Here is a 23,771-nt window from a genome sequence, read left to right on the forward strand (position 1 = left end):
AATTACTGTCTAATTTGTATCGTCTTTCTCCGAGTAATCCTAGTACATTAGGAATTGTTATCTAGTTCTAAATCACAAAACACGTCCCTTCAGTTTTCTCTTTAATTTAATGTTGCACACCCCACTGCTCCTTGAAGCTGAACAGGACCACTGAAAAGTGTTATTCCGTTCGTGCGTTTTTAAGGATTTAATGAGCATAATTTTTGCACAGAGGTGCTGGGTGTTTTGCCACAACAGGCTGTGTTTTTATTGCAAAGGAGCGGGCCAGTGCCATAGCTCAAACGCTGACAACCAAATAGATAATCAAGAAGACAAATGGCTTCTTTAGGATGGCACAGCCTTAGTATTAATTTTCATTTTCTATTCTTATAGGAGGTATCGAAAATATAGAGCCGGCGAAAATAGCATTCCGTTTGCCTGTGTTGAACAAAGTGTGGTCTTAAATTGGCCTGCTAGCATTCCGTGCCATCCAGAAAATTTTCTATTACTTCCATGTTGACAGCATGTCTTTTCGCCACATATCCAGCTTTAGCCATTTCTCTGTTTTTCACCATTTATTTGCAAAATGCTCTCTTTAAATCACTAAAGCCATACACCACAGTCTTCTCCAATGTTAATCCAATGAAAAGCCAAACGTATATTCAACATGCACAGTATGTGCAGGTTATTTACGTATCAACATAATGTTATTAATATTATTTTTGACTTTGGCTAAAAAACACTGTATATTAAACTAAATGTATATAGAGTCTAAACTCATAAAAAAATAACGTCACCTAAAGTGAGCGACATATATAAAGTGTACATTACAATTTAAGATTTATATCTAAATATAATGATAAAATTTAGCACAAACTGAGTAGTGTGTGAACACTTTTCACACTTCTCCCCATAGAAAATCCTGCTTAGAAATAAATATATTCGTGTGTGGTATCTAATATAATGTCACCTTGGAATTCTATTCTCGTGCGAGAGTCTGCCATATTTTAGAGAAAGGGCCTCGACGACGGAGTTTTGAATAGGGTGAGCAGATTTCTTTTAAGGGTTTCAAAAGTTCATCGCTATTATTTGTAGACAGATGCTAGAAGAAAAATGTGAGAATTATGCAAAAAAATCATTAATCACAGCTTCTCTTTAAACAAGTCCTCTCTCTATTGTTATTCAGCAGCACAACTGCACAGACCTTCTGCTAGGAGGGCAGTAAGATGTTGGAGGACACTTGAAGACACCCCCTCCTTTCTCCACAACCTATTTACCAAGTCATGCCACAAGAAAACTTTTTTGGGCAAAAAATGTCCCATGAACAGGATTCTTGAAGAAGTGATTGCACAAGTGGAAATCTTCACCGGAAAAGAGATGTCAGTAATTAAGGTAAAGAGCTTTGTTTTGTTTGTAAGTTTTATTGGCTTATATGTCAATGTCCTCACAGTCGGATAGCACCGACACAAATGTTGCAGTGTCGTTCCTGGTGACTTTGATAAAAAAACATAAAAAACGTCACTTGTGGCAAGCGTACGTTGTAACTTTGTGGTTACGTTGCGTTTTAGTGTTTTAAATGTTGGAAATGTTGGTGGTCAAATGTTTTTGTCATGACACCTCTCTAATGAGAAAACAAACTGTCTTAATAGCACTGTCTCTAAAAGTGTAAAAAGAAGAGATTTATTGAAAGAAATAAAAGAGAGGAGGTGGAAGTTGGGGGTGGAGGAAGAGTGTGGGTTGATATTCAAGAACTTCAATATGCATGTGAGGTAAACAATTGGCATATATTGGACATTTCGATTTGCTTTCATACTGCTTTCTTTGTTTCCAAATAAGTTGGTTTGTTGGTTATTCATTGCTTGTTGGCATAAGGTCTTGTTTATGGCTGTTTATTTCTTTTGCAAGTCATATTGCTTTTTTGCACTACGTTGCAGTTCTGCTCTTTCAAAGCGCTTGGGTGGCACACAGGTGCAAAAACGGCCGGCTTCTAGAATGGATTGTTCAATGCTCTATTGGCCAGAAAAGAATTAAAAGGACGGAGGAGAATGTTTCGAAAGCAGAAACAATTTGCCTAAAACAAACGGCATGTAGCAAATTGCTTCAATGCTTTTGCTTGTCGTTGTGTGCTTAGATGAGCACGACTGCATCTAATAACACACTCACCGTCATTTAACCCCTGCGAATCAATCGCTACCGTATCTTGAAAAAGGTCGGCAGTTCTGGCTCAGGGCGTTTACACCCCCTGTGGACCTACGCGGACTGAAGTGTGGTCAAATGAAACAAATTGTAAAAATATAGGAATTCGTATCGGTATGAGGTAAAAAAATCAATTCTTGGGCAGAATGGCTGCTATAGGTTCAAACAGGGGACACTGTTTTTCTGACCGATTAGGTCTCTTGCGAAGACACAGACTGACCCTTTGAAACCCTTGACCCGGCACAGGCTGGACTACGCTCTGTGTTCCATGGCCAGCAAAGGCCCGGGGCGAGTTTGTCATAACAGCGCGGTCGGGGCACTGTAACCTGAGGGCAATATGCTATCTCTTTCCTCAGACAGTCGTGTAAACCAACGGGGCCCTTAAAACAACAGAAGTCGCGGCCTTTCCAAGACCTTTTCTTCTACGTGCCTTTCGTGTTTCGGGTTTAAAAACCCTTAGACTACGTTCACCATATATAATGCTTTTCTGCACACTCCTCTCAACATCTCCCAACTGTTTCCCCAGGTCGTGAGTGAAAATGTGCATTTCTGTATTTTTGTTTATTTATTTTGTTGTGTGAGAGACATCAAACTTGCCTTAAAAAATATATAAAAATAGTACGGCTCTTCGTGTTCTATCACTATACCCCCTCACCTTGGTTCTTCTGATATTGGTAGATACTCCCATGCGTAAAACCTTCCAAAATTTGTTGGAAAATTCAGCCACTTGGCCCTGTAACATTGTTGTGGTGGTGTGGTGCCTGCTTTAACTCACGCCACTAATTGCGAAACAAATAGCCTTCGCGCATTGCTGAATTATTATTCTAAAAAGCCGCAGAGCGGAGGTCAGCACTGTGTAGTCATAGAGATATATAGCCCGCTCGCGCCAGCTTTGTGTCCTATACAGACTCTCTCTCTCTCTCTCTCTCTCTCTCTCTCTCTCTCTCTCTCTCTATATTTCATTTGTGTGTGTGTGTGTATGTATGCGTGCGTGTGTGTGTGTTTGTCTGTGTGTGTGCGTGCGTGCGTGCGTTTGAACACATAATGAAAGGCAAATAGCCATTGTTAACAATTAAAGCAAAATGGGTATCCTTTTACCTGCTTTTGTAATCCCAGATAGCAGCAATATTACTGTAACATTCATCCACTATAAACATAGCTTACAAAACTATTTCGAAAATATGTTTTTTTTAATAGTTACAGCTCAATTGTCAATTACTTTCCTTTAACCTCCTATCTTACCAACTGGGTGCTCTTCTTTCGATATTAATATTTAACTAACTCAGTGGTTGCTGTGATAGAGATACCATTATGGCCACAGACAACCAAGAGTAATGAGTGTGCTCACTGAAGAGGAATATTCTGGGTTTCGAGGAACCTTTACATTTAATCCAAAGTCTCTGAAAACATAGATATTAATATATCTAATAGTTATAAAATTATTATAAGATTGTATAGTCTACTAACCAAACCTGAGTGCAAATTATTATTATTATTATTATTATTATTATTATTATTATTATTATTATTATTATTATTATTATTATTATTATTAAGAATTACACTGGAAAATTGTATTATATTTATAATGAAGTGGTTCGTTACTTTTTTTTGCATAAAATAAACATTTTAACCCGTTTAACTGAAATAAATGTTGAAACTACGATTGCTGCGCACAGAAAGGCGTTTCACTGAGGTTGTCAGATTTACGGTACACAATAAAAGAAGGGTTGCTCTGCGCCGTAAATCATTGTGTTCTATATAAAAGTAACCTTTATTGACATATTACCCAATTTAAAAAAAAAAAAAAAAAAAGTATATGCACGAAGCACATAATGTATTATGTATATATAAATTTGGATACTATATATATATAAATTTGAATTTGGATACTATATATATATATATATATATATATATATATATATATATATATATATATATATATATATATATATATATATCAGCTTCTTCTTCTAGGTGGTGGTTTTGTTTGTTTGTTTTTTGTTTGCTTGTTTGTTTGTTTGTTTAATATGGGTTATTGGCATGTACCTAGTCGTAAATTAAAGTGATTTTTTATCATTTCTGCTTCTGTTTGGATAGTCAAGTCATTTGGATTCTAATTAACTCAAGATATATTTCCTCATTCGTGTTATACAAAACTACTGCAGAAAAATCTATTTCGTTTCCCTTTTTAAAGATTGTGTTGATTTTTACATTTTCTAAGCTACATATAAAGAACCAGTGTTCTAAAAAAACACCAAACAATCCCAAAATCGTACACTTTTCGATGCCAGTGTATTGAGTATTAAGTTAGTTATTTGGATTAATTGAGGCAGGATGTACAATATTTAATTAACAGTCGTGTTATCAAACTTTTTTTTTGCATTCGCACATCTTAAGCTGTTTACTAAAATATTTTAACAAACGCTCAAACCGGTTTTGCACCACAGTTTTAGTTACACAGGACACAATCGTGTTTGATTTGCATTTATTATCAAATTGTATTAGCTAATTGACTGTGAGACTGTGAGCTAACTTTTCCCTCTAACATGCCGCATGTTCCGCACTTTGAATTTCTTTTATCCATGCTTCGAGCTGTTTTGACTGCTGTTGTTGTGAAAGGAAAAGTGTAAGTGGTATGATGGTAGATTTTTCGATGCACATTGTTTGACCTTCAAGAGTCTTCGAATGACTAAGCCTCAAGTCTATTGTTTCGGTATAGCTCTAAGGAGAATCACTGCTATTGTTTACTAGCGCTGGAAGATGCGCCTCTTTGATGCATGTTACCTGACTTTAATTCGCATAAATGTTATAGCCAGACTTTAAGATAAATTTGGATACTAAATATTTCTTTGCAAATTACAAATTAACACATGGTTTTGTATTCTAAACTGGTTTCTATTTCGATTATCACATAATACTTGATTGCTGTCTTACATTTTCTGGCATGGTCGTAGTGAAGAAAACTGTGAATGTGATATCAGTTGTAATTCCAGCAGTCATTTGTCAGAGGGCTTGTTATCATAAATACTTTTTTCGGGAGACAAATCTAAGTTTCCATATATTTTATCATTTTAATGTAGGTGCAGAATAAATTTTCCCTATAGATATATTTTGTCAAAAAAAGGAGGACATTGTATTTTTGCAAGTTTAAAGACAACCAAAAATGCACACATTATAATGACAAATCGTAAAACAATATAAAAAAATAAAACCCTAAAAGTAAGAACAATCTACAAATGCATCGTGATATACGTACGAGTCGAAGACGAAAGACGATTACAATTACAGGATCTGATATTTTAGTATATCACATTTACTTACCGTCTAATCTTTAAAACATAAGAAATGTGTCTATATATTTTTATTATAGAAACAAAAGCAACTTAGAGTATATCTGTGGAGTGTTGGGTCATAGTGGTCCCGCAAGCGTGCAAGCCGAGGTACCCCATCCCCCCTCCTGGTCACGTGATTCATTAAATAATTAATGCAGTGGTTGCAGAATAGATATGTATTCCTCAGGAATATCGCAGACATGGTCTCCTAGTGTCTGACGTGAAATTCAACTGCCCTTTTAAAAACAAGCCCTATAGCAGAGCGAAAAAAAACCAAGGCAGAGACCCTCACGGAGGCTGCAATAAAACAAATTTGGACGGGGATCATCTCACCGTCTGGAGCTTGTGAGTATAGCATAAATCGGAGAACCTCGCGAATACCACCGCCGCCATTCTTCCAGAATTGCCCATCTCCCTGCATTTATTTGATTTTTGGTATTGTGGTAAATATAATCCAGAAATACTCATCCTGTTCATTACTTCATCCTGCATGTCTCAAAGCCCATTCCATCGGTCGAATTTTACTGACAACAAGATCACTGTACACAATAAATTTCAAAGTAGCCTGTTTTGTATATATTTTTATTTGTGTCTTCTTGTTCTTCTTAGGCTTACTGTTAGTATAACCCTCTCTCTGCATCTGCATGTCGCTCTCTCTCTCTCTCTCTCTCTCTCTCTCTTTCTCTTTCTCTCTTTCTCTCTCTCTCTCTCTCTCTCTCTCTCTCTCTTTCTCTCTCTCTCGCTCTCTCTCTCCCATATTTTCAGCCAGCTACTTTGCTTGATTTATAGTGAGGTGTGTGTCAGCGGCAGCGGGGCTGCCATTGTGTATTTGTGAGAGAGTTGCGTTGTTTATGGCCGTCTTCGCAATAAATCATCTATCTTGGTATATGATGGGCGAGCGGTGAAACGAGGAAGTGATAACAAAATTCAAGTATTCACGTTTAGCTCTCTAGCTTTTTTGCTTTCAAACGGCACTTCTAGCCTTGTCCGTACCTCTCTGTATGCTAAGGTGATTATTGTGGGCGAAATACGGCAATGGATCAGGGTTAATATGAAAGTTAAGTAGCCCTAGGTCTTGAGTTATTGCATATGAGCTTACCAATTAAGGGAAGATGTGTTTAAATTTGGCAGTGCGGGATCCACCTCGTAGATATGTAAAACTCATAAAAGCCCTCGCGACCGACTGCAAATTTATAGCCAGGGGTCTTCACTTGGTCTTCACTCGGCTTTCACAAGACCATTAAAAACTGTACTTGGATAGAAACGTAGTGCAGGTGACCTGTAACGGATTGAGGGGAAAAAACAACAAGCAGGACACAGAACTTGATGAGCTTAAGATCACCCATATATATAAAATAAGGACGCTTATCCACAGTTAGTCTATGCAAAAAGGACATTAGGACGTGCTTTAGAAACCGTTGTGTGAGTAAGCAGAAGATAAAAGCATAGTGTGTTCCACAATGATTATCATGCTGAAAGAAATAGATCAGTAGCTAGCCTATACAAATAAGAACGTTTGTTTGCTCTACCCATAACATCTCTTATGTATCGCGTATTCGTTTTAGTTAAAAAGGGAAATATTTGTACGATTCACGTGTGAAACTGAAGCGCAGGGTTTGCAACAAAATCATTCATATTATCTATAAAATTAATGACCTAATAATGGGTAAAATCCAGACTTTGTTTGCTTGTAAAACATACTGCACATATGATAAATATATTCTGTTGCTAGCTTACCAATAGTCCAACAACAAATTTAATAATAATCCATTTATTCATTTGTCTTCAGCAATTACCCTATACTGATCAGGGTGAATCCGGAGATTTTGTGGATAGGACGTCCATTGTAGTACACCATACATTAGCAAACATTGTTATTATTATTATTATTATTATTATTATTATTATTATTATTATTATTATTATTATTATTACTACTACTACTACTATTACTACTACTACTACTACTACTACTATAATTATTATTATAATAATAAAAGCAGTGAAGCATTTATTCATTCATTTCTATTACTTTTACCTGAACCTGTGCTTCAACCTGTGTTTGTTTCTCCATTTCATGTTGACCGTAGAAACCTTTTTGTAGAAGTTTTCGTAAAATTAGAAGAGTATGTGTCTGATACAAAATATCAATCAGTGCAGTTGATGGGGTAAACACTTTCAAATATATAATACCGGAAGCATTTCTTGTTGCCGGGTGATGTGTCAAAAATAATTTCCAAGCTCATTTTGGAGAACACTTATGGGGGCCCTTTGGACATCTTTCAAGAGCTCTACAAGCACATGCCTCGTATCTGATATGTCCTAAACAACAGTAGAGTGGTTAAAGATTGAAAATAACGTTTAATAAGTAGCAGCAATATTTTTAATGATTAAATATTTTTTAAATGTGCTATTGTTTTAAAAAACTGTTACTGTAAAAGAAAAAAGAATCATTGATGTTGTATTTTTCAAATGTTTATAAAAGCATTAGGTTAACAAGGCCATAGGAATTGTGACTGTTAAAACCTAAACCTAGACGAAAGCATTTGGCTACTCTGTGATTATAAGTGTATATGCATATATACAAAGTATTGGGGATCAGAATTTTTTTTTCATAGTTTAGAATTTATCAAACCAAAAGCAATTTTGTGGGTTGTGATAACTGCGATGTAAAAATAGAGCCATAATACGATATATAATAATTGTTTTTAGGTGCCTATAAGATAATTGTTGCCAGCTAGGTGTCTAAAATAAAAGAACAACAGTCCCCAAATATATTACTGAATAGACGCCAAAGATACTTCAGTATCTATTTACATTTTGAAAGTTTTCCACATATTTCTTTAAAATGAATGTAAAGAAAAATATTTACAAACACACATACACAGATGTATCCTTTGCAAATAAAATAGACAAGTCCACTGAAACAAATAAGATTTTATTTTAATTCTGTTTATATATCAGGCATTTATTTAGCATAGTGGTAATGGTCATAGGCTCGCTTATATAGGAGTTTTTGTTGCTTGGAAGGAGCGTGCATATTGTTAACAGTATGTTAAACCAATACTATAAAAACTTTTCAAGTTTAATTCATTTGAGCTTTTTCAGATGTTTCCTGAAAACGTTTGAAAATTAATCAATATAAAACAATCCATCGGCAATTCATGTAGGTCTGCGCAGAATAGCAATTAAAATGCATAGCAAATGACATGAAGTAAAGAAATAAAGAACAGATATCCAAATCCTATGTGGAGGGCTTTCGGTAAGCGTTCCAGATAGGGGTCAGACAGCTAAGAAAACACTAAACACTAGGAATGAACAGTTTTTATGTGGCGTCAAAATAGCACGCTTGCTATAATCACGCTTTTAAAAAGGAGATAGGTGAGCTTTCCCCTTTGTCTCCAATCTCACGTACAATTATTCGCGCGCGCGCGCGCGTGTGTGTGTGTGTGTGTGTGAGAGAGAGAGAGAGAGAGAGAGAGAGAGAGAGAGAGAGAGAGAGAGAGAGAGAGAGAGAGAGAGAGAGAGAGAGAGAGAGAGAGAGAGAGCGACATGCAGATGTAGAGAGAGAGATTTTAAGCGTGGGTGTATTTTCTCTTATCTCTGGCTATAGTACAACCCAGCACACAACGCATTCATAGAACAAGGCCAAGTGCATTTGCTTACCTTCCGACTTTTTAACATATTATTTGGTAAAAATTTGTAAAAATGCTAAATGTAAAAAAAATCACAGTAAAGAAGCATACTGTTTGCCAAATATGAACATATTTAAAAAGTCAATTCTTTAACTTGCAGTTTGAACTCGGTTTCCATCAGAATGTCGGAAAGTATACCAGCTATCAGAAAGAGGCTAATTGTGCTCGCCTTGCTGAAGCCCCCAGGTTGCAATGACCATATGTCCCATGTGTTGGCCCAGGAGCCGTAAAGTTCCCTATTGGGCAGAGGATGTCTTCTCCACCCTGTGTGTTCTGTCAGTCCACTGGTTCACTAGTTCACCGTGTCAATCCACGCTGCTACGCGCAGGCAGCGAGAAGCTGAAAGGTAGCTAGACGGTATAGGTGGAATCTTTCGCCTGCTGGTTACTGCTGACTCTGACGAGACACACGCCAAATTGGGAGTCCGGATTTTGCAGATAGTAAAAACGGTGCACTAACGACCATTCATCTATGGACGTCTAAGTATCTTTCGCGTTCTGGCAACGTCTATGACAAGAGACGAGCGATTTTTCCCTATACTAACTGCCGAATTTATGTACGCTTTAAACATTTATATTAAAATAATACGTATGACTTCTAGCATACCAAAAGTCTAAGCTTTCGTTCGCGCAGTTCTAATCCCTCAAAAACTGTTGCGGAAAATACATTCCGTGACTTGTTCATCTGTTCCTTGGGAGTCTTGAACAAATATTCCAAAGCCAGGGCCATTTTCGTTGAAGAGACTGAAGGAATGCTGGAAGTCAGGTAAGGTTTACAAGCTCCAACTGACACCACATGCCTGAATTCTTCCTAGTGTCCTGAGCTCCTCTGCCGACAAGTCATTAATTATCCGCTGTGTGTCTCAGGCTGGAGCCATCCCTGGGTGTGCCCAGGCTCGAAAACCTTTTGTTTTCAAACAGCTGACGAGAGATGCCTTCAAATAGGTAACTGAGCAGGGCTTAAGGTTGCCTTTCCGTGCTCTAAAAGTCTTGTAACTAGCCTTTCTATTACGTTTCTCTAGGCTTCACACTACCTTATAAAAGTTTCGAAGAAGAGGCATGCTTTAGTGATTTATGATTCGAAGAAAGAATTGCTTACTCAAGCAGCTCCCAGTTTAGATTGAAGTCCCCCACCCCTTATTCATGGTAAAAGGATCCCAAAATGCACAACTTATTATAACGAAATATTCTCTTTTTAAATTAGGATTACGTGTGAAATTACTGAAGCCCCTAAAAGTTAAGTAAACTGGCGCTAATAATTTAAATGTGGCCTCTAGGTGGATGCCTGTATTGAAACTTAAGGTCTCCTTTTAGTTATCCCACACCTTAGGTATGTGAAAGTAGGCTTTATGAACAAACAAAACTTTATGCTTTTTGGAGTGTCTTTACGTTAGATGTTTATTAATAGGATTTTTAGGCTGTGTTCATGCTTTTACAGTTGTCCATAATGTCGTGCCATTATTTCTAGAAAAAAAAATACGGCAGTATCTCTCGAATTTCCGGCCACATGTTGCTCCTTCGTATAGCTAAATTCAAGGAATTGTATGCACGCAATTTTAGATTAGTTAGTAATTTATATAGTACTAATCATGTTAATTGGGTAAAAACACCAAATTTCTTACAGTTCAAAGTCGTATACCTCGTATACATACATTCATCTTAAATTTTGATTGATTTTCTAATCTTTATGTCTGTTAATAAAGGGGAACATGCTAAACATTTTGAGATATCCAATTACCATGCATTGTTGTGTTAATCACAGTAGTTAGCGAGATCCTACGGTTTAGGTTTTGTAAATAAGGTGTTCAGCACTAACCACAAAAATGTATGTACATATGATTTAATTGATTTTTTCATAAATCACTGACAGAGCATCAGAATCAGAGTAAATGTTAGGCCATCTAGAGTGAAATATCTGTCATGTTCTTTACTGTCATATATTTGTACTTGGCATTGGCAACACAATAAACGCACAAACTTTTATTTCAAAACCTATGATTTGCATTTTTATTCAAATACATAACGATAATACAGTATGTATATCGTTATAAATAAATAAAAAAAAGTATATTCCAAGATTGTATTGTAGAAAGGCGAGTTGTCAATACGACAACTAACACATGAAGTCGAGGCCTCCCCTCGTTTGTCATATTTCGTGGAACTGGCACTTTTCAAGCCCAGAGGCCATGAGACTCCGTTGACCCAGATTCCTCCAATCGTCCTCTTTGTGCTTTTCTATTGAGACCAAGTTAAATATTACCCATGCTAAGCCAAGTGGGTCTTTAAAAATTAACTTCATCCACAAAAGCCATGGATTTTAGTGGTAGCGCAAACTAAGTAAATCACTTGAAAACGAGGTTATCATAGGCCATCTCTATACTAATTATATTCGTAAGATAAACATATAACATATATACTTGGAACATAAAAATGTCGTTTATGTAATTCGAGAACGTGAGTTTTCTTTTGCAATAAAGTATGCTATATAGACTAACACAGGTATTTTAATCCCCGTTTCAGATGTAACGAATACTCATGGTTATATCTTACGTTTCTTGAAGTTCCAGGGGGTATCGAACTGAGCCTTTTGGGGAGGTCAGTGCTCGAATGAGAGTTAATTATAATTCGAGCATGTATACTATATAGAGGCTATATACGTGGGTGTCAGAAACCAAGCCCACTGCTCATTCACTCACCCAGCACTTGCCGAAACCTCCATTAAGGTTTAAGATTGGACGATTACAAGTTTGGACTGTTGAAAGCTACATGCCATTCGTCAGAATCCAAAAAAAAAGAAGATATATAACGAGCATTTTCCTCTTAAACCAAAGTTGTCACATTTGGTTAAACGAATTAGGCAAATGAACTCTAGAGTGTATAGCTTATATATATTTTTTCAGATTTGCTCTATATTTAAGTGCATTGTAGGCAAGACTGGGTAAGCTAACATGATATCATATCAATGAGAAAGAGAGAGAGAGAGAGAGAGAGAGAGAGAGAGAGAGAGAGAGAGAGAGAGAGAGAGAGAGAGAGAGAGAGAGATTGCCAATAAAGTTGGACGTGGAAATGTTTACTATGTTAGCTGCTCTGAGAGTGTGCTATGCCTGTAATATGGGATTTGAGCAAAGCATTGGTTTTATTGAAAAATCTCTGTCTGGTAAAGAGACCTCAGCTCCCAAAAGCCCGGGCATCCACTTAATATGCATTTTGATAAATTATGCAGGAGTCCTTTGTTGCAAAGCCTGCAGGAATGAACCGAGGCAAGCCCAGCAGTTGTTACCGTCCGTTTTTTCGATACCTTTCACAATAATCGAAACCTTCTGGAGGCTTTCACTCTGTAGATTTAAGTGTGGTTCTGTTTTGAGTAAAATATCGTTGATGTCTTGCTTCTTTCCTGGCCAATTCCCCCTCTAAAAATTGGCTCATCAGCTCTTCTGGCTGGAAGCTGCCTCCTCCCTTTGTTCTGAGCGCAGCAGCGTTCGTGCTTGCGGGGGAAGGATCACCCTTCACTTTCTAGGTAACTTTAGGTTAGTCCAGCAAGACTGCGAGTTGTTGGCGTGTTAGCGGGGACAAAAACCACCCAAAACTGCCCGTTTAGTGTTTGAAAGGGCGCCGGGGATGGACGCGAGCCAACGGCGTGCGTGAGTGCGGGGATGCAATAAATAACTTTATAGCGCTATAGGCCGCAGAGTCGGGGAGGTCGGGGAATCCTCGTTTTGATTTATGTGTTTGGGGTAGCTGTCAGGAGCCGGCGAACGGGAGCGTCCAACGTTTTTATTCCACTTTTAATAAGCGCTACTATGCAGACAAGCAAGGCCATTTCATTCCATTTCTACTTAGGCCCTTGCCTAATGTCTATCCATTTTCGATTCTCTAAGGCTGTCGTTTGGATTAGAAACTGTTTAAAGGGAGGATTTTTGACCAGAATGGTGGGACTCATGTTTTATGGTCGCCGATAAACGCTTGATGTTTAGTAAATATATTTTGTTTAGTTGCATTATTATTATTATTATTATTATTATTATTATTATTATTATTATTATTATTATTATTATTATTGGTACTTATCATAGTAGTATTAGTAGTATTAATATTTCTATTGCTGCTGTTGTTGACGTTTTGTAATGATCCAGCATATTTGGTTTAGATTTTTTAAGCAAATATGCATATGTAATTTGTAGTAAATGCATTCTCCTTATATTAATACTGCTTCTTTTGTACATCTAATTCTGTTTCTAGACATTTGTTTCCATGATTATGGGCAAGCTTTGAAACGAAATTAATAACATAAATAATAATGCAGTTATAAATATTAAAAATCGGTTTCTTTGCTGTTGCAAGGATTGTATGTTTAGTCTGCGATCTCCTCAAAATGTACCTACACATAATTTGAACTTAACAGTAGGGTAAACGTGGTCAAATTGATCTCACATTGCTTCAAATATCTGTGTAAGTACGGTTTTTTAAAACAAATTGCGAACGTTTTGATTGCATCTTTTGTGTTTTTGTGTCTACCTTTAGTACCTGCGAGTTATCTGGAAGCTGTATCCTTGCATAAAATCTAGACGTAAAAGACGTTATCTCGGTAAGTGATCCATTTTTTAACTGAAACATGTGACCGTAATTCATATCTTTCAGATTACATGCTTGACGAAACACATTCCCTCTTATTCTCGAGCCATTGCATTGATAGTATATTATGAGAATTATCGATTTGAATTTTATAACACATAACAAATACCGATTTGAAATAATGCTGACTGCGAAGTAAACAAGAATTATGATCGTTTTTAATTTTTTTGTGTTTTTCATCTAAATTTTAAATTCCAATAAAGGCAAAAAGAGGTTTGTTATTTAAATATTGTATACGACCTTTACAATATACACTAAAGCTGTCTACGATATTAAATGGAGGCATTCATAATGAAGTTGTTAATAAATCTCCTCAATCTTTATGATCTGTATAGAACGATTAATCAATGTAAATCCTTTGTGTGCATGTCCTTAGTGCTGTTGCAATGACCATATGGCCAAAGACATTTACTTTTCTGGTATGGAATGTTAGTGTATATTGCTTATTGCATTACATTGATACTCAAAAGGTTTTGAAAAAATCTACAATAAACACTTAAAACTGCAATTATAGAGTTATATCTCTTTAGACTTTGACTATTTAAAAAGTAAATAGTCGTGCAGCAAAAGGTGAATAATCAAGACTTGCCACAGTCACTCCACGCTATAATAACATTCTTGGCCTGGTTTTAATGTGTAAATAAACATACAAAGACAACAATATCAAACAAATTTCAGTAATTATTTTTCCGTTACGTAGGGCTTCCAATCACTATGCAATTTACAATACCATAGTCTATATATATATATATAAATGAAGATTTACAAGTTTACTGAAGTATTTCGTTATCTAAACTTCAGTTGTTTCAGATGTGAATAATATTTAATTGTACAAGAAATGCATTTAAAATATAAACTGAAAAAAGTGGCTTAAGATTTTCGTAAATTTTGGAATATGCTTTTTCGGCTTGTTTAGCTAAGACGTTGATTATAATTTTTTTTTTGTTATGCAATTAGACACTACGATATATATATATATATATATATATATATATATATATATATATATATATATATATATATATATATATAGCAAAACTAGGAAAAACGGCTAGCCTGAAAAATACACATAATACTCAGGATTATTGCAATATATTACGTTTCTTATTTAGATAATAGTATTATTAGAAAACAACGTTTTCTTTCGTATCTTCAGCCCACGTATTAGTTAATTACTAATCTTCTGAGTGAATCCCTGTCACACATTTAGTGGTAGTTGCAAAGTTGGGAACAATGCCGTTAACGAAAAGAGTTGCAGACACCTACATTTTTGCCTCCTGCCTTCCTCCCACATCGTTGCTGATGTTCTCTATTGAAGTACCTATTTGCAAATCACCTTTTAACAATTGACTGTTTACAGCTGTCGGCGAGTGGTAGAAGTCATAAATCTTAGCCATGGGGGTGTCCGGAATAATACAAAAAAAAATAGAGAGAGAGAGAGAGAGAGAGAGAGAGAGAGAGAGAGAGAGAGAGAGAGAGAGAGAGAGATTTTAAACTACACTGTTTTCCATTTTGCTCTCCGACTTGTCGCTATTTTTGCCTTTTTATTTTTGCCATTTCTCCCTGTTGATTGACTAAAAGAATGTTGCTTATGGTATAAAAAAGGAGTCAAGGAGGACTGGTGCGTTTTTTAACGTGTGCTCCTTATCCGAGTTAAAATTATGTGACCATGGCTCGTTTGTTGGAAAAAAAATCTAGCATCTATATTGATGCTTTGTTTTCACACTCCTCCCTCGCTTACAAGTCTGCCTGTTGTCTGTTTTCTTGTTCTCCGAACCCCTCCCAACCTGTGTTCATATTTTGCGCATAAGTTGCACAAGTAGATTGTGTTGGATAATATATAGTACAACGCAGTCAGTATTCAGTTTCTGTCTAAATCTAACATAAGACCAACACTAAAAAAAACTTCTTCTTGTCATTTATCATTGCACCGATGGATTTAGTAAGGGGAACAAATTACTTTTTCTCATGTCTTTTTTATATTACCTAACAACACATGAGCATAGTCTGACACTACAACTAGTGAGAAGTGGGATGAAAAGAGGTGGATTTCCGCTTGTAGGTCCTCCTGTCCTACTCGCCTGCAATTAGCATAATTTTTCAGTGGTGACGCTGTTTGATGGGGATTAACGCTCGCGCCTGGCACATTCAAAGCCACCCCCGTTATTTTCAAACAGCCGTAGAGGCCTGTGATGACAATACAATAACCCACCAAATGGGGAGTAAAGGGCGAAAATAACACTTACAAATGCCAGCACCCGAAAGTCAAAGGGAAAATGTGGCGACGGGGAGTCGAGAGCCCCTTTCGGATTATGATGTTCGGGATTGCACGGTGACTGAGAGGAGAGAGGGTAAAGGAAGCGAAATCTGAGGCCATTGTTATCAGCGAGCAGGGCGTACCAGTCGACAGGGCGGCCAGGAGCAGCGCTGCCTGTCCATTTGCCGTTTTCCTCGCATACCTCAGATCTTTCATGCTTAAACCGTCTTCCCCCTTAAACCAGCGAAGGGATTAAACCAGGAGCGCCCGCACTGTGGCGCGGGCCAGCCGTGCTCGCCATACCCGCCGTATGACACTCGCTCAGTGGCTGAAATATCTAAACGAGGACGAGCTTTCGGCATTTTTTTCTTTGATTGCAGACTGACCGAATGTGAAAAAACATGGTGCCTGCTCGAACGTCGCTCGTCAGAGGCTAAGGTAAGATGGTTTGAAATAGGCTATCAGTTTGTGAATGGCGGTATGTGTGTCCTAGTGATTTATGACCATACGACTGCAAACGCGGTTCAAGAAGAGTTCACAACGCTTTAAGCTTCCAGGCAGCGGGTCCTCTTTTTTTTACCCCTCTAGATCGTTTCATAGCATAACATATTCATATTTCCACTCTCACATTTTGTCCAGTATAACCGAATCACTCCCGATTGCAAAATGACCCATTGCATTTGGTGCAAATGTACGTGTTTGATTTCAATGCATTATGGAAGAAATATGCTATGTGCGATTAAACGTTGTATAGATAAGCGACAATGGAAAAGTATCGCCAATTTCTGAGATTTTCTCAGCGGTCTCGAATGGCAATGTGCTGTTGTTTTATTTGGTATAGAAATCGCTTGTCCCGACCCCTTTCTGCACTAGTAGATGCCCTGAGTAAATTATATTTAGGCTCTGTATTATACTCTTCCTCGTTTACATACAAAGAAATATCGTTCTGTTATTGTATTATTTCGATTTACTATGTATAGAAATTTCCGTGTCCGATAGCTAAGGGGCGCCCAAGCGATGTTCTCCCCTGTTGTTTTGTTGACGTTTCACGGGTTAGCCCCTTTCTTCCAACCACATCCTCTCTTGACTCCATAATCGTGTTAAGGTTGAATCTAGAGAAAAGTTGGTTATTGTGTTACCGTAACAAGACGGCCAGGACATTACGTGTTCCATTAAATGGGACTACGATATGATTTGATATCTACAGGCCCGGTACTTTTCCCCCCTCCCTCTCCCTGTCTCTCTCTTCCCTGAACAATTCCATGGATTCCGTCCGTCCTCATTGAAGATGAATGAGCAACATTTGTGACGTGTTGAGAGTTGATGTCCAAAAGCTGTAGTTCAGTTTCTCAGTTATATAAACAGACACATACAAAATTTGCCTCGTCTTATATATAACATTTCAACATTAAAAATGTACGCAATTACACTTTGGTTACTTTAATTCGTTTCACAGACAGCCACAGCTGCATGTTCTTATGGTTTTTTGTTTTCAATAAGCCCCATTGTCCTGCTAAGTTTTTTTTTTCAATTAAAAAAAGTATTGTATTCAATTAAATAGCTTAATAATAGGATACTCTACAAATGATAGAGAACGTCTTTAATACATATTTCCAATATTATTTCAAAGTGCACTAAATTTTAACAATTCGTGTTCTGTATAAAATAACAGTATAAAATACCGATAGCTATCTTCCACAATTAGCTAATATAAAATAAGGATTTATGATTGCTATAAATTTAGAGCAACCACACACTATAGTTTAGTCTTTTGAAAACGTTACAGAAGTCATGTCATTTATAATACTGACAGTCAATAATTGACTATAAAACTAAGTGAGTGTTGTTAATGATATTAATGGATTTGTTTACATTTTAAGCAATGAGACGCTGACATTACATGTATTGGTGTTATCATAAAATATGTAAATTACTGGACAACAGAAGAGTCAGATTTTTCCCATATTTTATGATTATTAACCAGTAACTTTAAATGAATATCAGAGGCTTGTAACTCGCTTTGTCCTTTCAACCACCCAAAACCAGGAGAGGAGGTCTTTTGACCATTTCCGGGATTAGATTAGTCTATTTTGGTTCAGCCAGGATCATGAATCATATTTAGAGAGGGCTTCCGGGGATGTCTTTCCACGCCACGTTTTAGGACTCCACTCCTTCACAATGCTGGTTTTTCAGGGTTTTAATGTTGACCAAATACATTTGTGTGTAACTCGAGAAAGCCCTCTGGAAAAGGCCTCTATGCATGAGACATATTCATTGATTTGTATAGCCCGCTAAACATTTTGTAGAGCCCAGATCTTTTAAGAGAATGTATGCTTTTCTAGAAAGAAGAAACACTTTTGTTTTGTTAAACCTTGGCTTACCTTAAAACAAAACAAAACAAAACAAAACAAAACAAAACAAAACAAAACAAAACAAAACAAAACAAAACAAAACAAAACAAAACAAAATTAAGTACCAGGTCAACTGCATTATTATTATTATTATTATTATTATTATTATTATTATTATTATTATTATTATTATTATTATTATTATTAGTAGTAGTAGTAGTAGTAGTAGTAGTAGTATATTACATTTGTGATTACTTAAATGAGTAATTAAAAAGAGTAACTAAAAACATTTTTAATAATAAACAAAATAGCAAATTAAATGATAATTTTATTAACTAGTCAAAAACAAAATATATCTGCAGACATTTAGAAATAAATTGTAGAGTAATGTTTATGCGAACTTTATTTATGAAAACAAAAAATATATACATTTTATTAGCAGCAATATAACATTTTTTATTTATTGAAAATGTTTTCACACTCATCTATGAAATATTTCACATTAAAATATATTTTATTAGATAAAGTTTAAGTCATTTAACTGTTTGTTCAGAAAATTGTTCGAGAAAACAAAAACAAAAGGAATAATTCCAAAAATCTGAACATTTGTTTTCTTATTGATAAGAGTGTGTAAAAGTAAAACACGGGAAAATTGCAGTCCAACGTTGCTCCAAGTAGCATCTGCAAGCCGCATTGTGAGAACGCTCTATTCATGTCACGGCGCTTTTCAGCACGGTAAGATGGATTTACCTTGCGCCCCTCTTATTATGTGCCTCTTATAACCTTTCAGGTCAGCTTCCAAGAGGCCGTTGGAAAAAGACCGTCACGTGACATCGGGTGCCAATGTTCTTCCAGAAGGTCGTCAGGACCCTGGTAGCCGGTAACGCGAATTTTGGAAATGCAGAAAACCACCTACTACGACAACTCGACACTATTCGGAGGTTATTCGTATCAGGGGGCAAATGGCTTCAGTTATGAGGCCCAGCCAGCGGCTTTCCCGAGCTCGGCACACCTCGATGGCGATTACCAGAGGTCTGCCTGCTCACTGCAGTCGCTAGGCACTAGCGCGCCCACACAGTCACAGCACGCCAAGACGAAAGAGCTCAATGGCAGCTGTATGCGTCCCAGTCTACCATCTGAACACCACCAACCTCCCCAGGTTTCTCCTCCTCAAAATCCTGTGAACCCAACTGGATCTAGTGCACCCCAGCAGCCGGGTGGTAGCGGCAGTGGTGGGACTGGCGGCGGAGGTACCACCAAATCATCCACCAAGTCATCCACACTAGCCCAGAACCCAACCATCACCAAGCAGATATTCCCCTGGATGAAAGAGTCACGTCAGAACACCAAGCAAAAAAACAGCTCCCCCAGTGCAAGCTCAGCTAATGGTGTGTGTGCCAACCGCTCCTTACAGTTTAATGATTACTCTCTTTCCAACCCCACCTGCTCTTCTCGCCTGGGACAGATGTTGACCAGCATATAGGTGTTATGTTAAAGTAGCATTATCATGGGGGAGGGGTTAAGGACTGAGAAGAGGCAATAAAATAGAAATAATTACGGAACTGTTCTGCTATATAAATGTGAAAATAATTATATAGTCGGAAATAATAATGTTAATATTAATGTTAAAATATGGATAATTATTAGGGTTGTTTCTCGGGCCCCGTAGTGTACAGATTACAGAAAATGTATTTTGGACCAGTACATGCGAATGTTATTGAAATATCTTTAAGGCAAGCTAGCGCCCTTTACAACAATCACCAAATATGATCTAGCTTACCGCACGGTACGACTGGCCGTGGGCTTTTGGTCATAATACAATTTACATATACCCGGTCAGTGTTAGGACACGCATCTATTAATAAATGCCAGTTATGAAGTGTTGACAACCAGTATCAAGGGGTAAATTTTTTCGTGCCCTGTTTTATTAAGGGGAACGATGCATTCAATTGCCGCTTGTAGTAATTATGTTTTATTTCATTCCCAACCCAGCGGAGAGCAGTGGCGGCGAGAAAAGCCCTCCGGGTTCCGCGGCTTCTAAGAGAGCGCGCACAGCCTACACGAGCGCACAGCTTGTGGAACTTGAGAAGGAGTTCCATTTCAATCGGTACCTTTGTCGGCCTCGACGCGTAGAGATGGCAAATCTTCTCAACCTTAGCGAAAGGCAGATCAAGATCTGGTTTCAAAACCGACGCATGAAGTACAAGAAGGATCAAAAGTCGAAAGGCATGGGCTCTTCTTCAGGGGGGCCATCCCCAACCGGAAGTCCACCTCTGCCAATGCAGTCCTCAGCCGGTTTTATGAACTCCATGCACTCAATGGGCAGCTATGACGCGCCGTCGCCGCCATCTTTCAACAAGTCTCATCAAAACGCATATGCCATGACATCATCCTATCAAAATTCAATGAAAGGTTGTCCCTCGCAACAGAAGTATGGCAACACAGGACCAGATTATGACCCACATGGGTTACAAGGTAACAGTGGTAACTATGGGACCCCTAACATGCAGGGTAGCCCCGTGTACGTAGGAGGGAACTATGTGGATGCCATGCCGGCCACTGGGCCCTCTATGTACAGCCTCAATCACCTGCCACACCACCAGTCTGCCAGCATGGACTACAACGGTGCCACACAGATGTCGGCTAACCAGCACCACGGACCGTGCGATACACACCCGACATATACAGATCTGTCAGCGCACCATCCTTCTCAGGGTAGAATTCAAGAAGCACCCAAGTTGACGCATCTGTAACAGGTTTGGGGGGAAAACAAAAAACAAAACAATTTACAATGAAGAAGAAAACAAACAAACGAGTAAACGCGAACCCAGGGGACGATGCAATGGGGTTGAAAAAGATGATCCAGTGGTTTCTTGCCGTTTCAATCACAGCAGTTGGTGTTGATGTCCTTCCGTTCACCTGTGAGCACATTGATTTGTTCAGAAGACATCTTACAATCAGTTATGTATGCGTAGCTCTGAAAGCCCTACTTTAACAAATTATGAGTAGTGGGTAAGTGTGGATAGTGTATGCGATTTAATAGATTATTTTTCTGTATGACCATGTGTGACTCCCTTTTACACCATCGTTGGCATGTGTGTATTTTGTCAGTCTATTGCCGAGTTCTTCACTGTAAAAAATGCTTGAGGGTGGAGCATAGCAAACTCTTGAAACCGGCGTTAGGAAACCACTGGATTGTTTTTGTTCACTTCCCTTTTATCCACATACCTCTTTGCGTTTAACAGATTCGCTAAACTGTCATTTTTTTCTAATTCAACTTCCTAAAACCATTAGCCTAAAATGCGTGTACGTAATAAATTTACGTATAACAACACTTCATTGTACACTTTTTTGGACTGATAAGTTAAATGCTGTTTTCGCACTATGCTGCATAGAGCATCCTGCCGTAAACCGACTATAATTGGGCAATACTTACCAAATTGATACAGGGTAAAGATAGGCCATTTGAGAATTTAGTCAATACATAGTCGTCTCTACCTTTCTCAAATGGCTGTGCCCCTCCCTCCTTCTCGTCAATTCCTTGCTCTCTCTCTCTCTCTCTCTCTCTCTCTCTCTCTCTCTCTCTCTCTCTCTCTCTCTCTCTCTCTCTCTCCACTGAGTTTGCTTACATTAGCTTCACTAATGAGAAAGGCAGACATTTTCTCATGTCTTGACTTTACGTGGAAACAGGGTATAAATGAACAAAATGCATGTCCGAGATCCCAAGCAATGGTGTAGACGTTTCGGTTTACGCCTAATGCTTCCTCGGCTGGACATCATTGTTGCACTTAGAGTTTACATTTTGATGGATAAGGAAAAAGTAAATCTTATTTTGAAGCGAAAGACCTTCAATCAGCGTCTTTCGGTATGTGTTCAAACGAACATTCATAAATATATATTTATTTGTTATAGCCAGTTTAAATACTTTCTTTTTTTTTAATTATTTATCCCTCATGTATTTATATCGAGAAAGTGTACTTTTTTAGTATTTACCTGTTATAAGAAAAAGACATTGTGTTCTTGTCATTGTAACTAATTTTGGTTATTGTATTTTTAGAGACACCTAGGTTTACGTTACCCTTGTACAAAAACGACTTGACGTGTGCAGGGTGCGAGGCAAGGGAATCAAACCGTTCCAGCATAGTCGAAAATTAGACAGTATAGCGAAACTTTTTTTTTCCTTTTTTTAAGAAGAAACCTTCATTTGTTCTTTGTAGTTACATTGATTTTCTTGTTAAGAGTTGGCTGTTGAACAATTCTTTAATAAAATATTATGTTAATCATTTTCATTCTAGTCCTGCACTTCTTTAGTATAGTGATTTGTGCCCCATCCCCTCTGAAACTACTTACAAACACACACATACACAGACAGACAGGCAGACACGCAGGCACACACACATACACACGCACACGCACACGCACACGCACACGCACGCACACACACACTCACAAACTCTCTCTCTCTCTCTCTCTCTCTCTCTCTCTCACACACACACACACACACACACACACACACACACACACACACAAAGGTGTGTCTGTCTCATCGTGGCTTCTAAAAAGTAATCAGTGTCTTGTCACGTGAGCAAAGGTCAACCCAGTCCTTAGACTCGGTTTATTTTATGAGTTTAAAAGAAACAAGTTTCTATGTGAATCACAAAGTACATAAAAGTCAAGAGCTGAACAAAAGAGTATGAAAACTGAATTTAATAATTTTGTTTATTGAACAGAGTCAGAATTAAATTAAGTCAGAATTTACACATGGTGAAACATTGTTTTTACTTGATCAATATTAAAACAAGAAAAGTTGCTATGCATGACAATAAGGTCAGTCTAAAATGGATTCACTAAAATTAAAATGAGATAAATATAACAATCGCACCAAACTGTCTAGCCTATAGGCTGGTCGAATAAATGTATACCTTGCAATAAAGCATACACACTGCTCTTTATGTCCCTGTATTAAATAACTTTCAGTGGCTATCGACGGTTTATAAAAGTTAAAAGTTAAACATTAAAAGCTTTAAAAGTTAACGGTTCAACAGTTAAAATCTCTTGATTAAATGTAGTTAGATGAAAACAAAAACATCCAGCTAAATACGACCAAACAATGCAGACAGACAGACAGACAGACAGACAGACAGACAGATAGATAGATAGATAGATAGATAGATAGATAGATAGATAGATAGATAGATAGATAGATAGATAGATAGATAGACACTGAAATGGCAACCTTTAAAACCACAGACCAAATTACCCTTTGGGGAAAAAAGCACATATGCAATGGTATTCCCAAATTAGATCCCTTTTTTGTTTTAAAA

The 23,771-nt window shown here is 37.4% G+C and overlaps 1 protein-coding gene across 11 annotated transcripts in view; it reads left to right on the plus strand.

Annotated features, from left to right (window-relative positions):
- The window catches only part of hoxb3a (homeobox B3a), a 34,542-nt gene extending 11,810 nt beyond the window's left edge, over nt 1-22,732 (plus strand). For 3 of the 11 annotated variants that reach the window (XM_060891940.1, XM_060891939.1, XM_060891938.1), the window contains exons 2-5: nt 1,166-1,371; nt 13,729-13,792; nt 19,238-19,835; nt 20,440-22,732. In XM_060891940.1, the coding sequence (XP_060747923.1) occupies nt 19,346-19,835; nt 20,440-21,200 (1,251 nt within the window). In that variant the 5' untranslated portion in view covers nt 1,166-1,371; nt 13,729-13,792; nt 19,238-19,345 and the 3' untranslated portion in view covers nt 21,201-22,732. The other 8 variants (XM_060891945.1, XM_060891948.1, XM_060891941.1 and 5 more) reach the window with 8 other exon arrangements.
- Nucleotides 22,733-23,771: the final 1,039 nt, after the last annotated feature.

Source organism: Tachysurus vachellii, chromosome 18, assembly GCF_030014155.1.
Source record: "Tachysurus vachellii isolate PV-2020 chromosome 18, HZAU_Pvac_v1, whole genome shotgun sequence".
Classification (NCBI taxonomy): domain Eukaryota; kingdom Metazoa; phylum Chordata; class Actinopteri; order Siluriformes; family Bagridae; genus Tachysurus; species Tachysurus vachellii.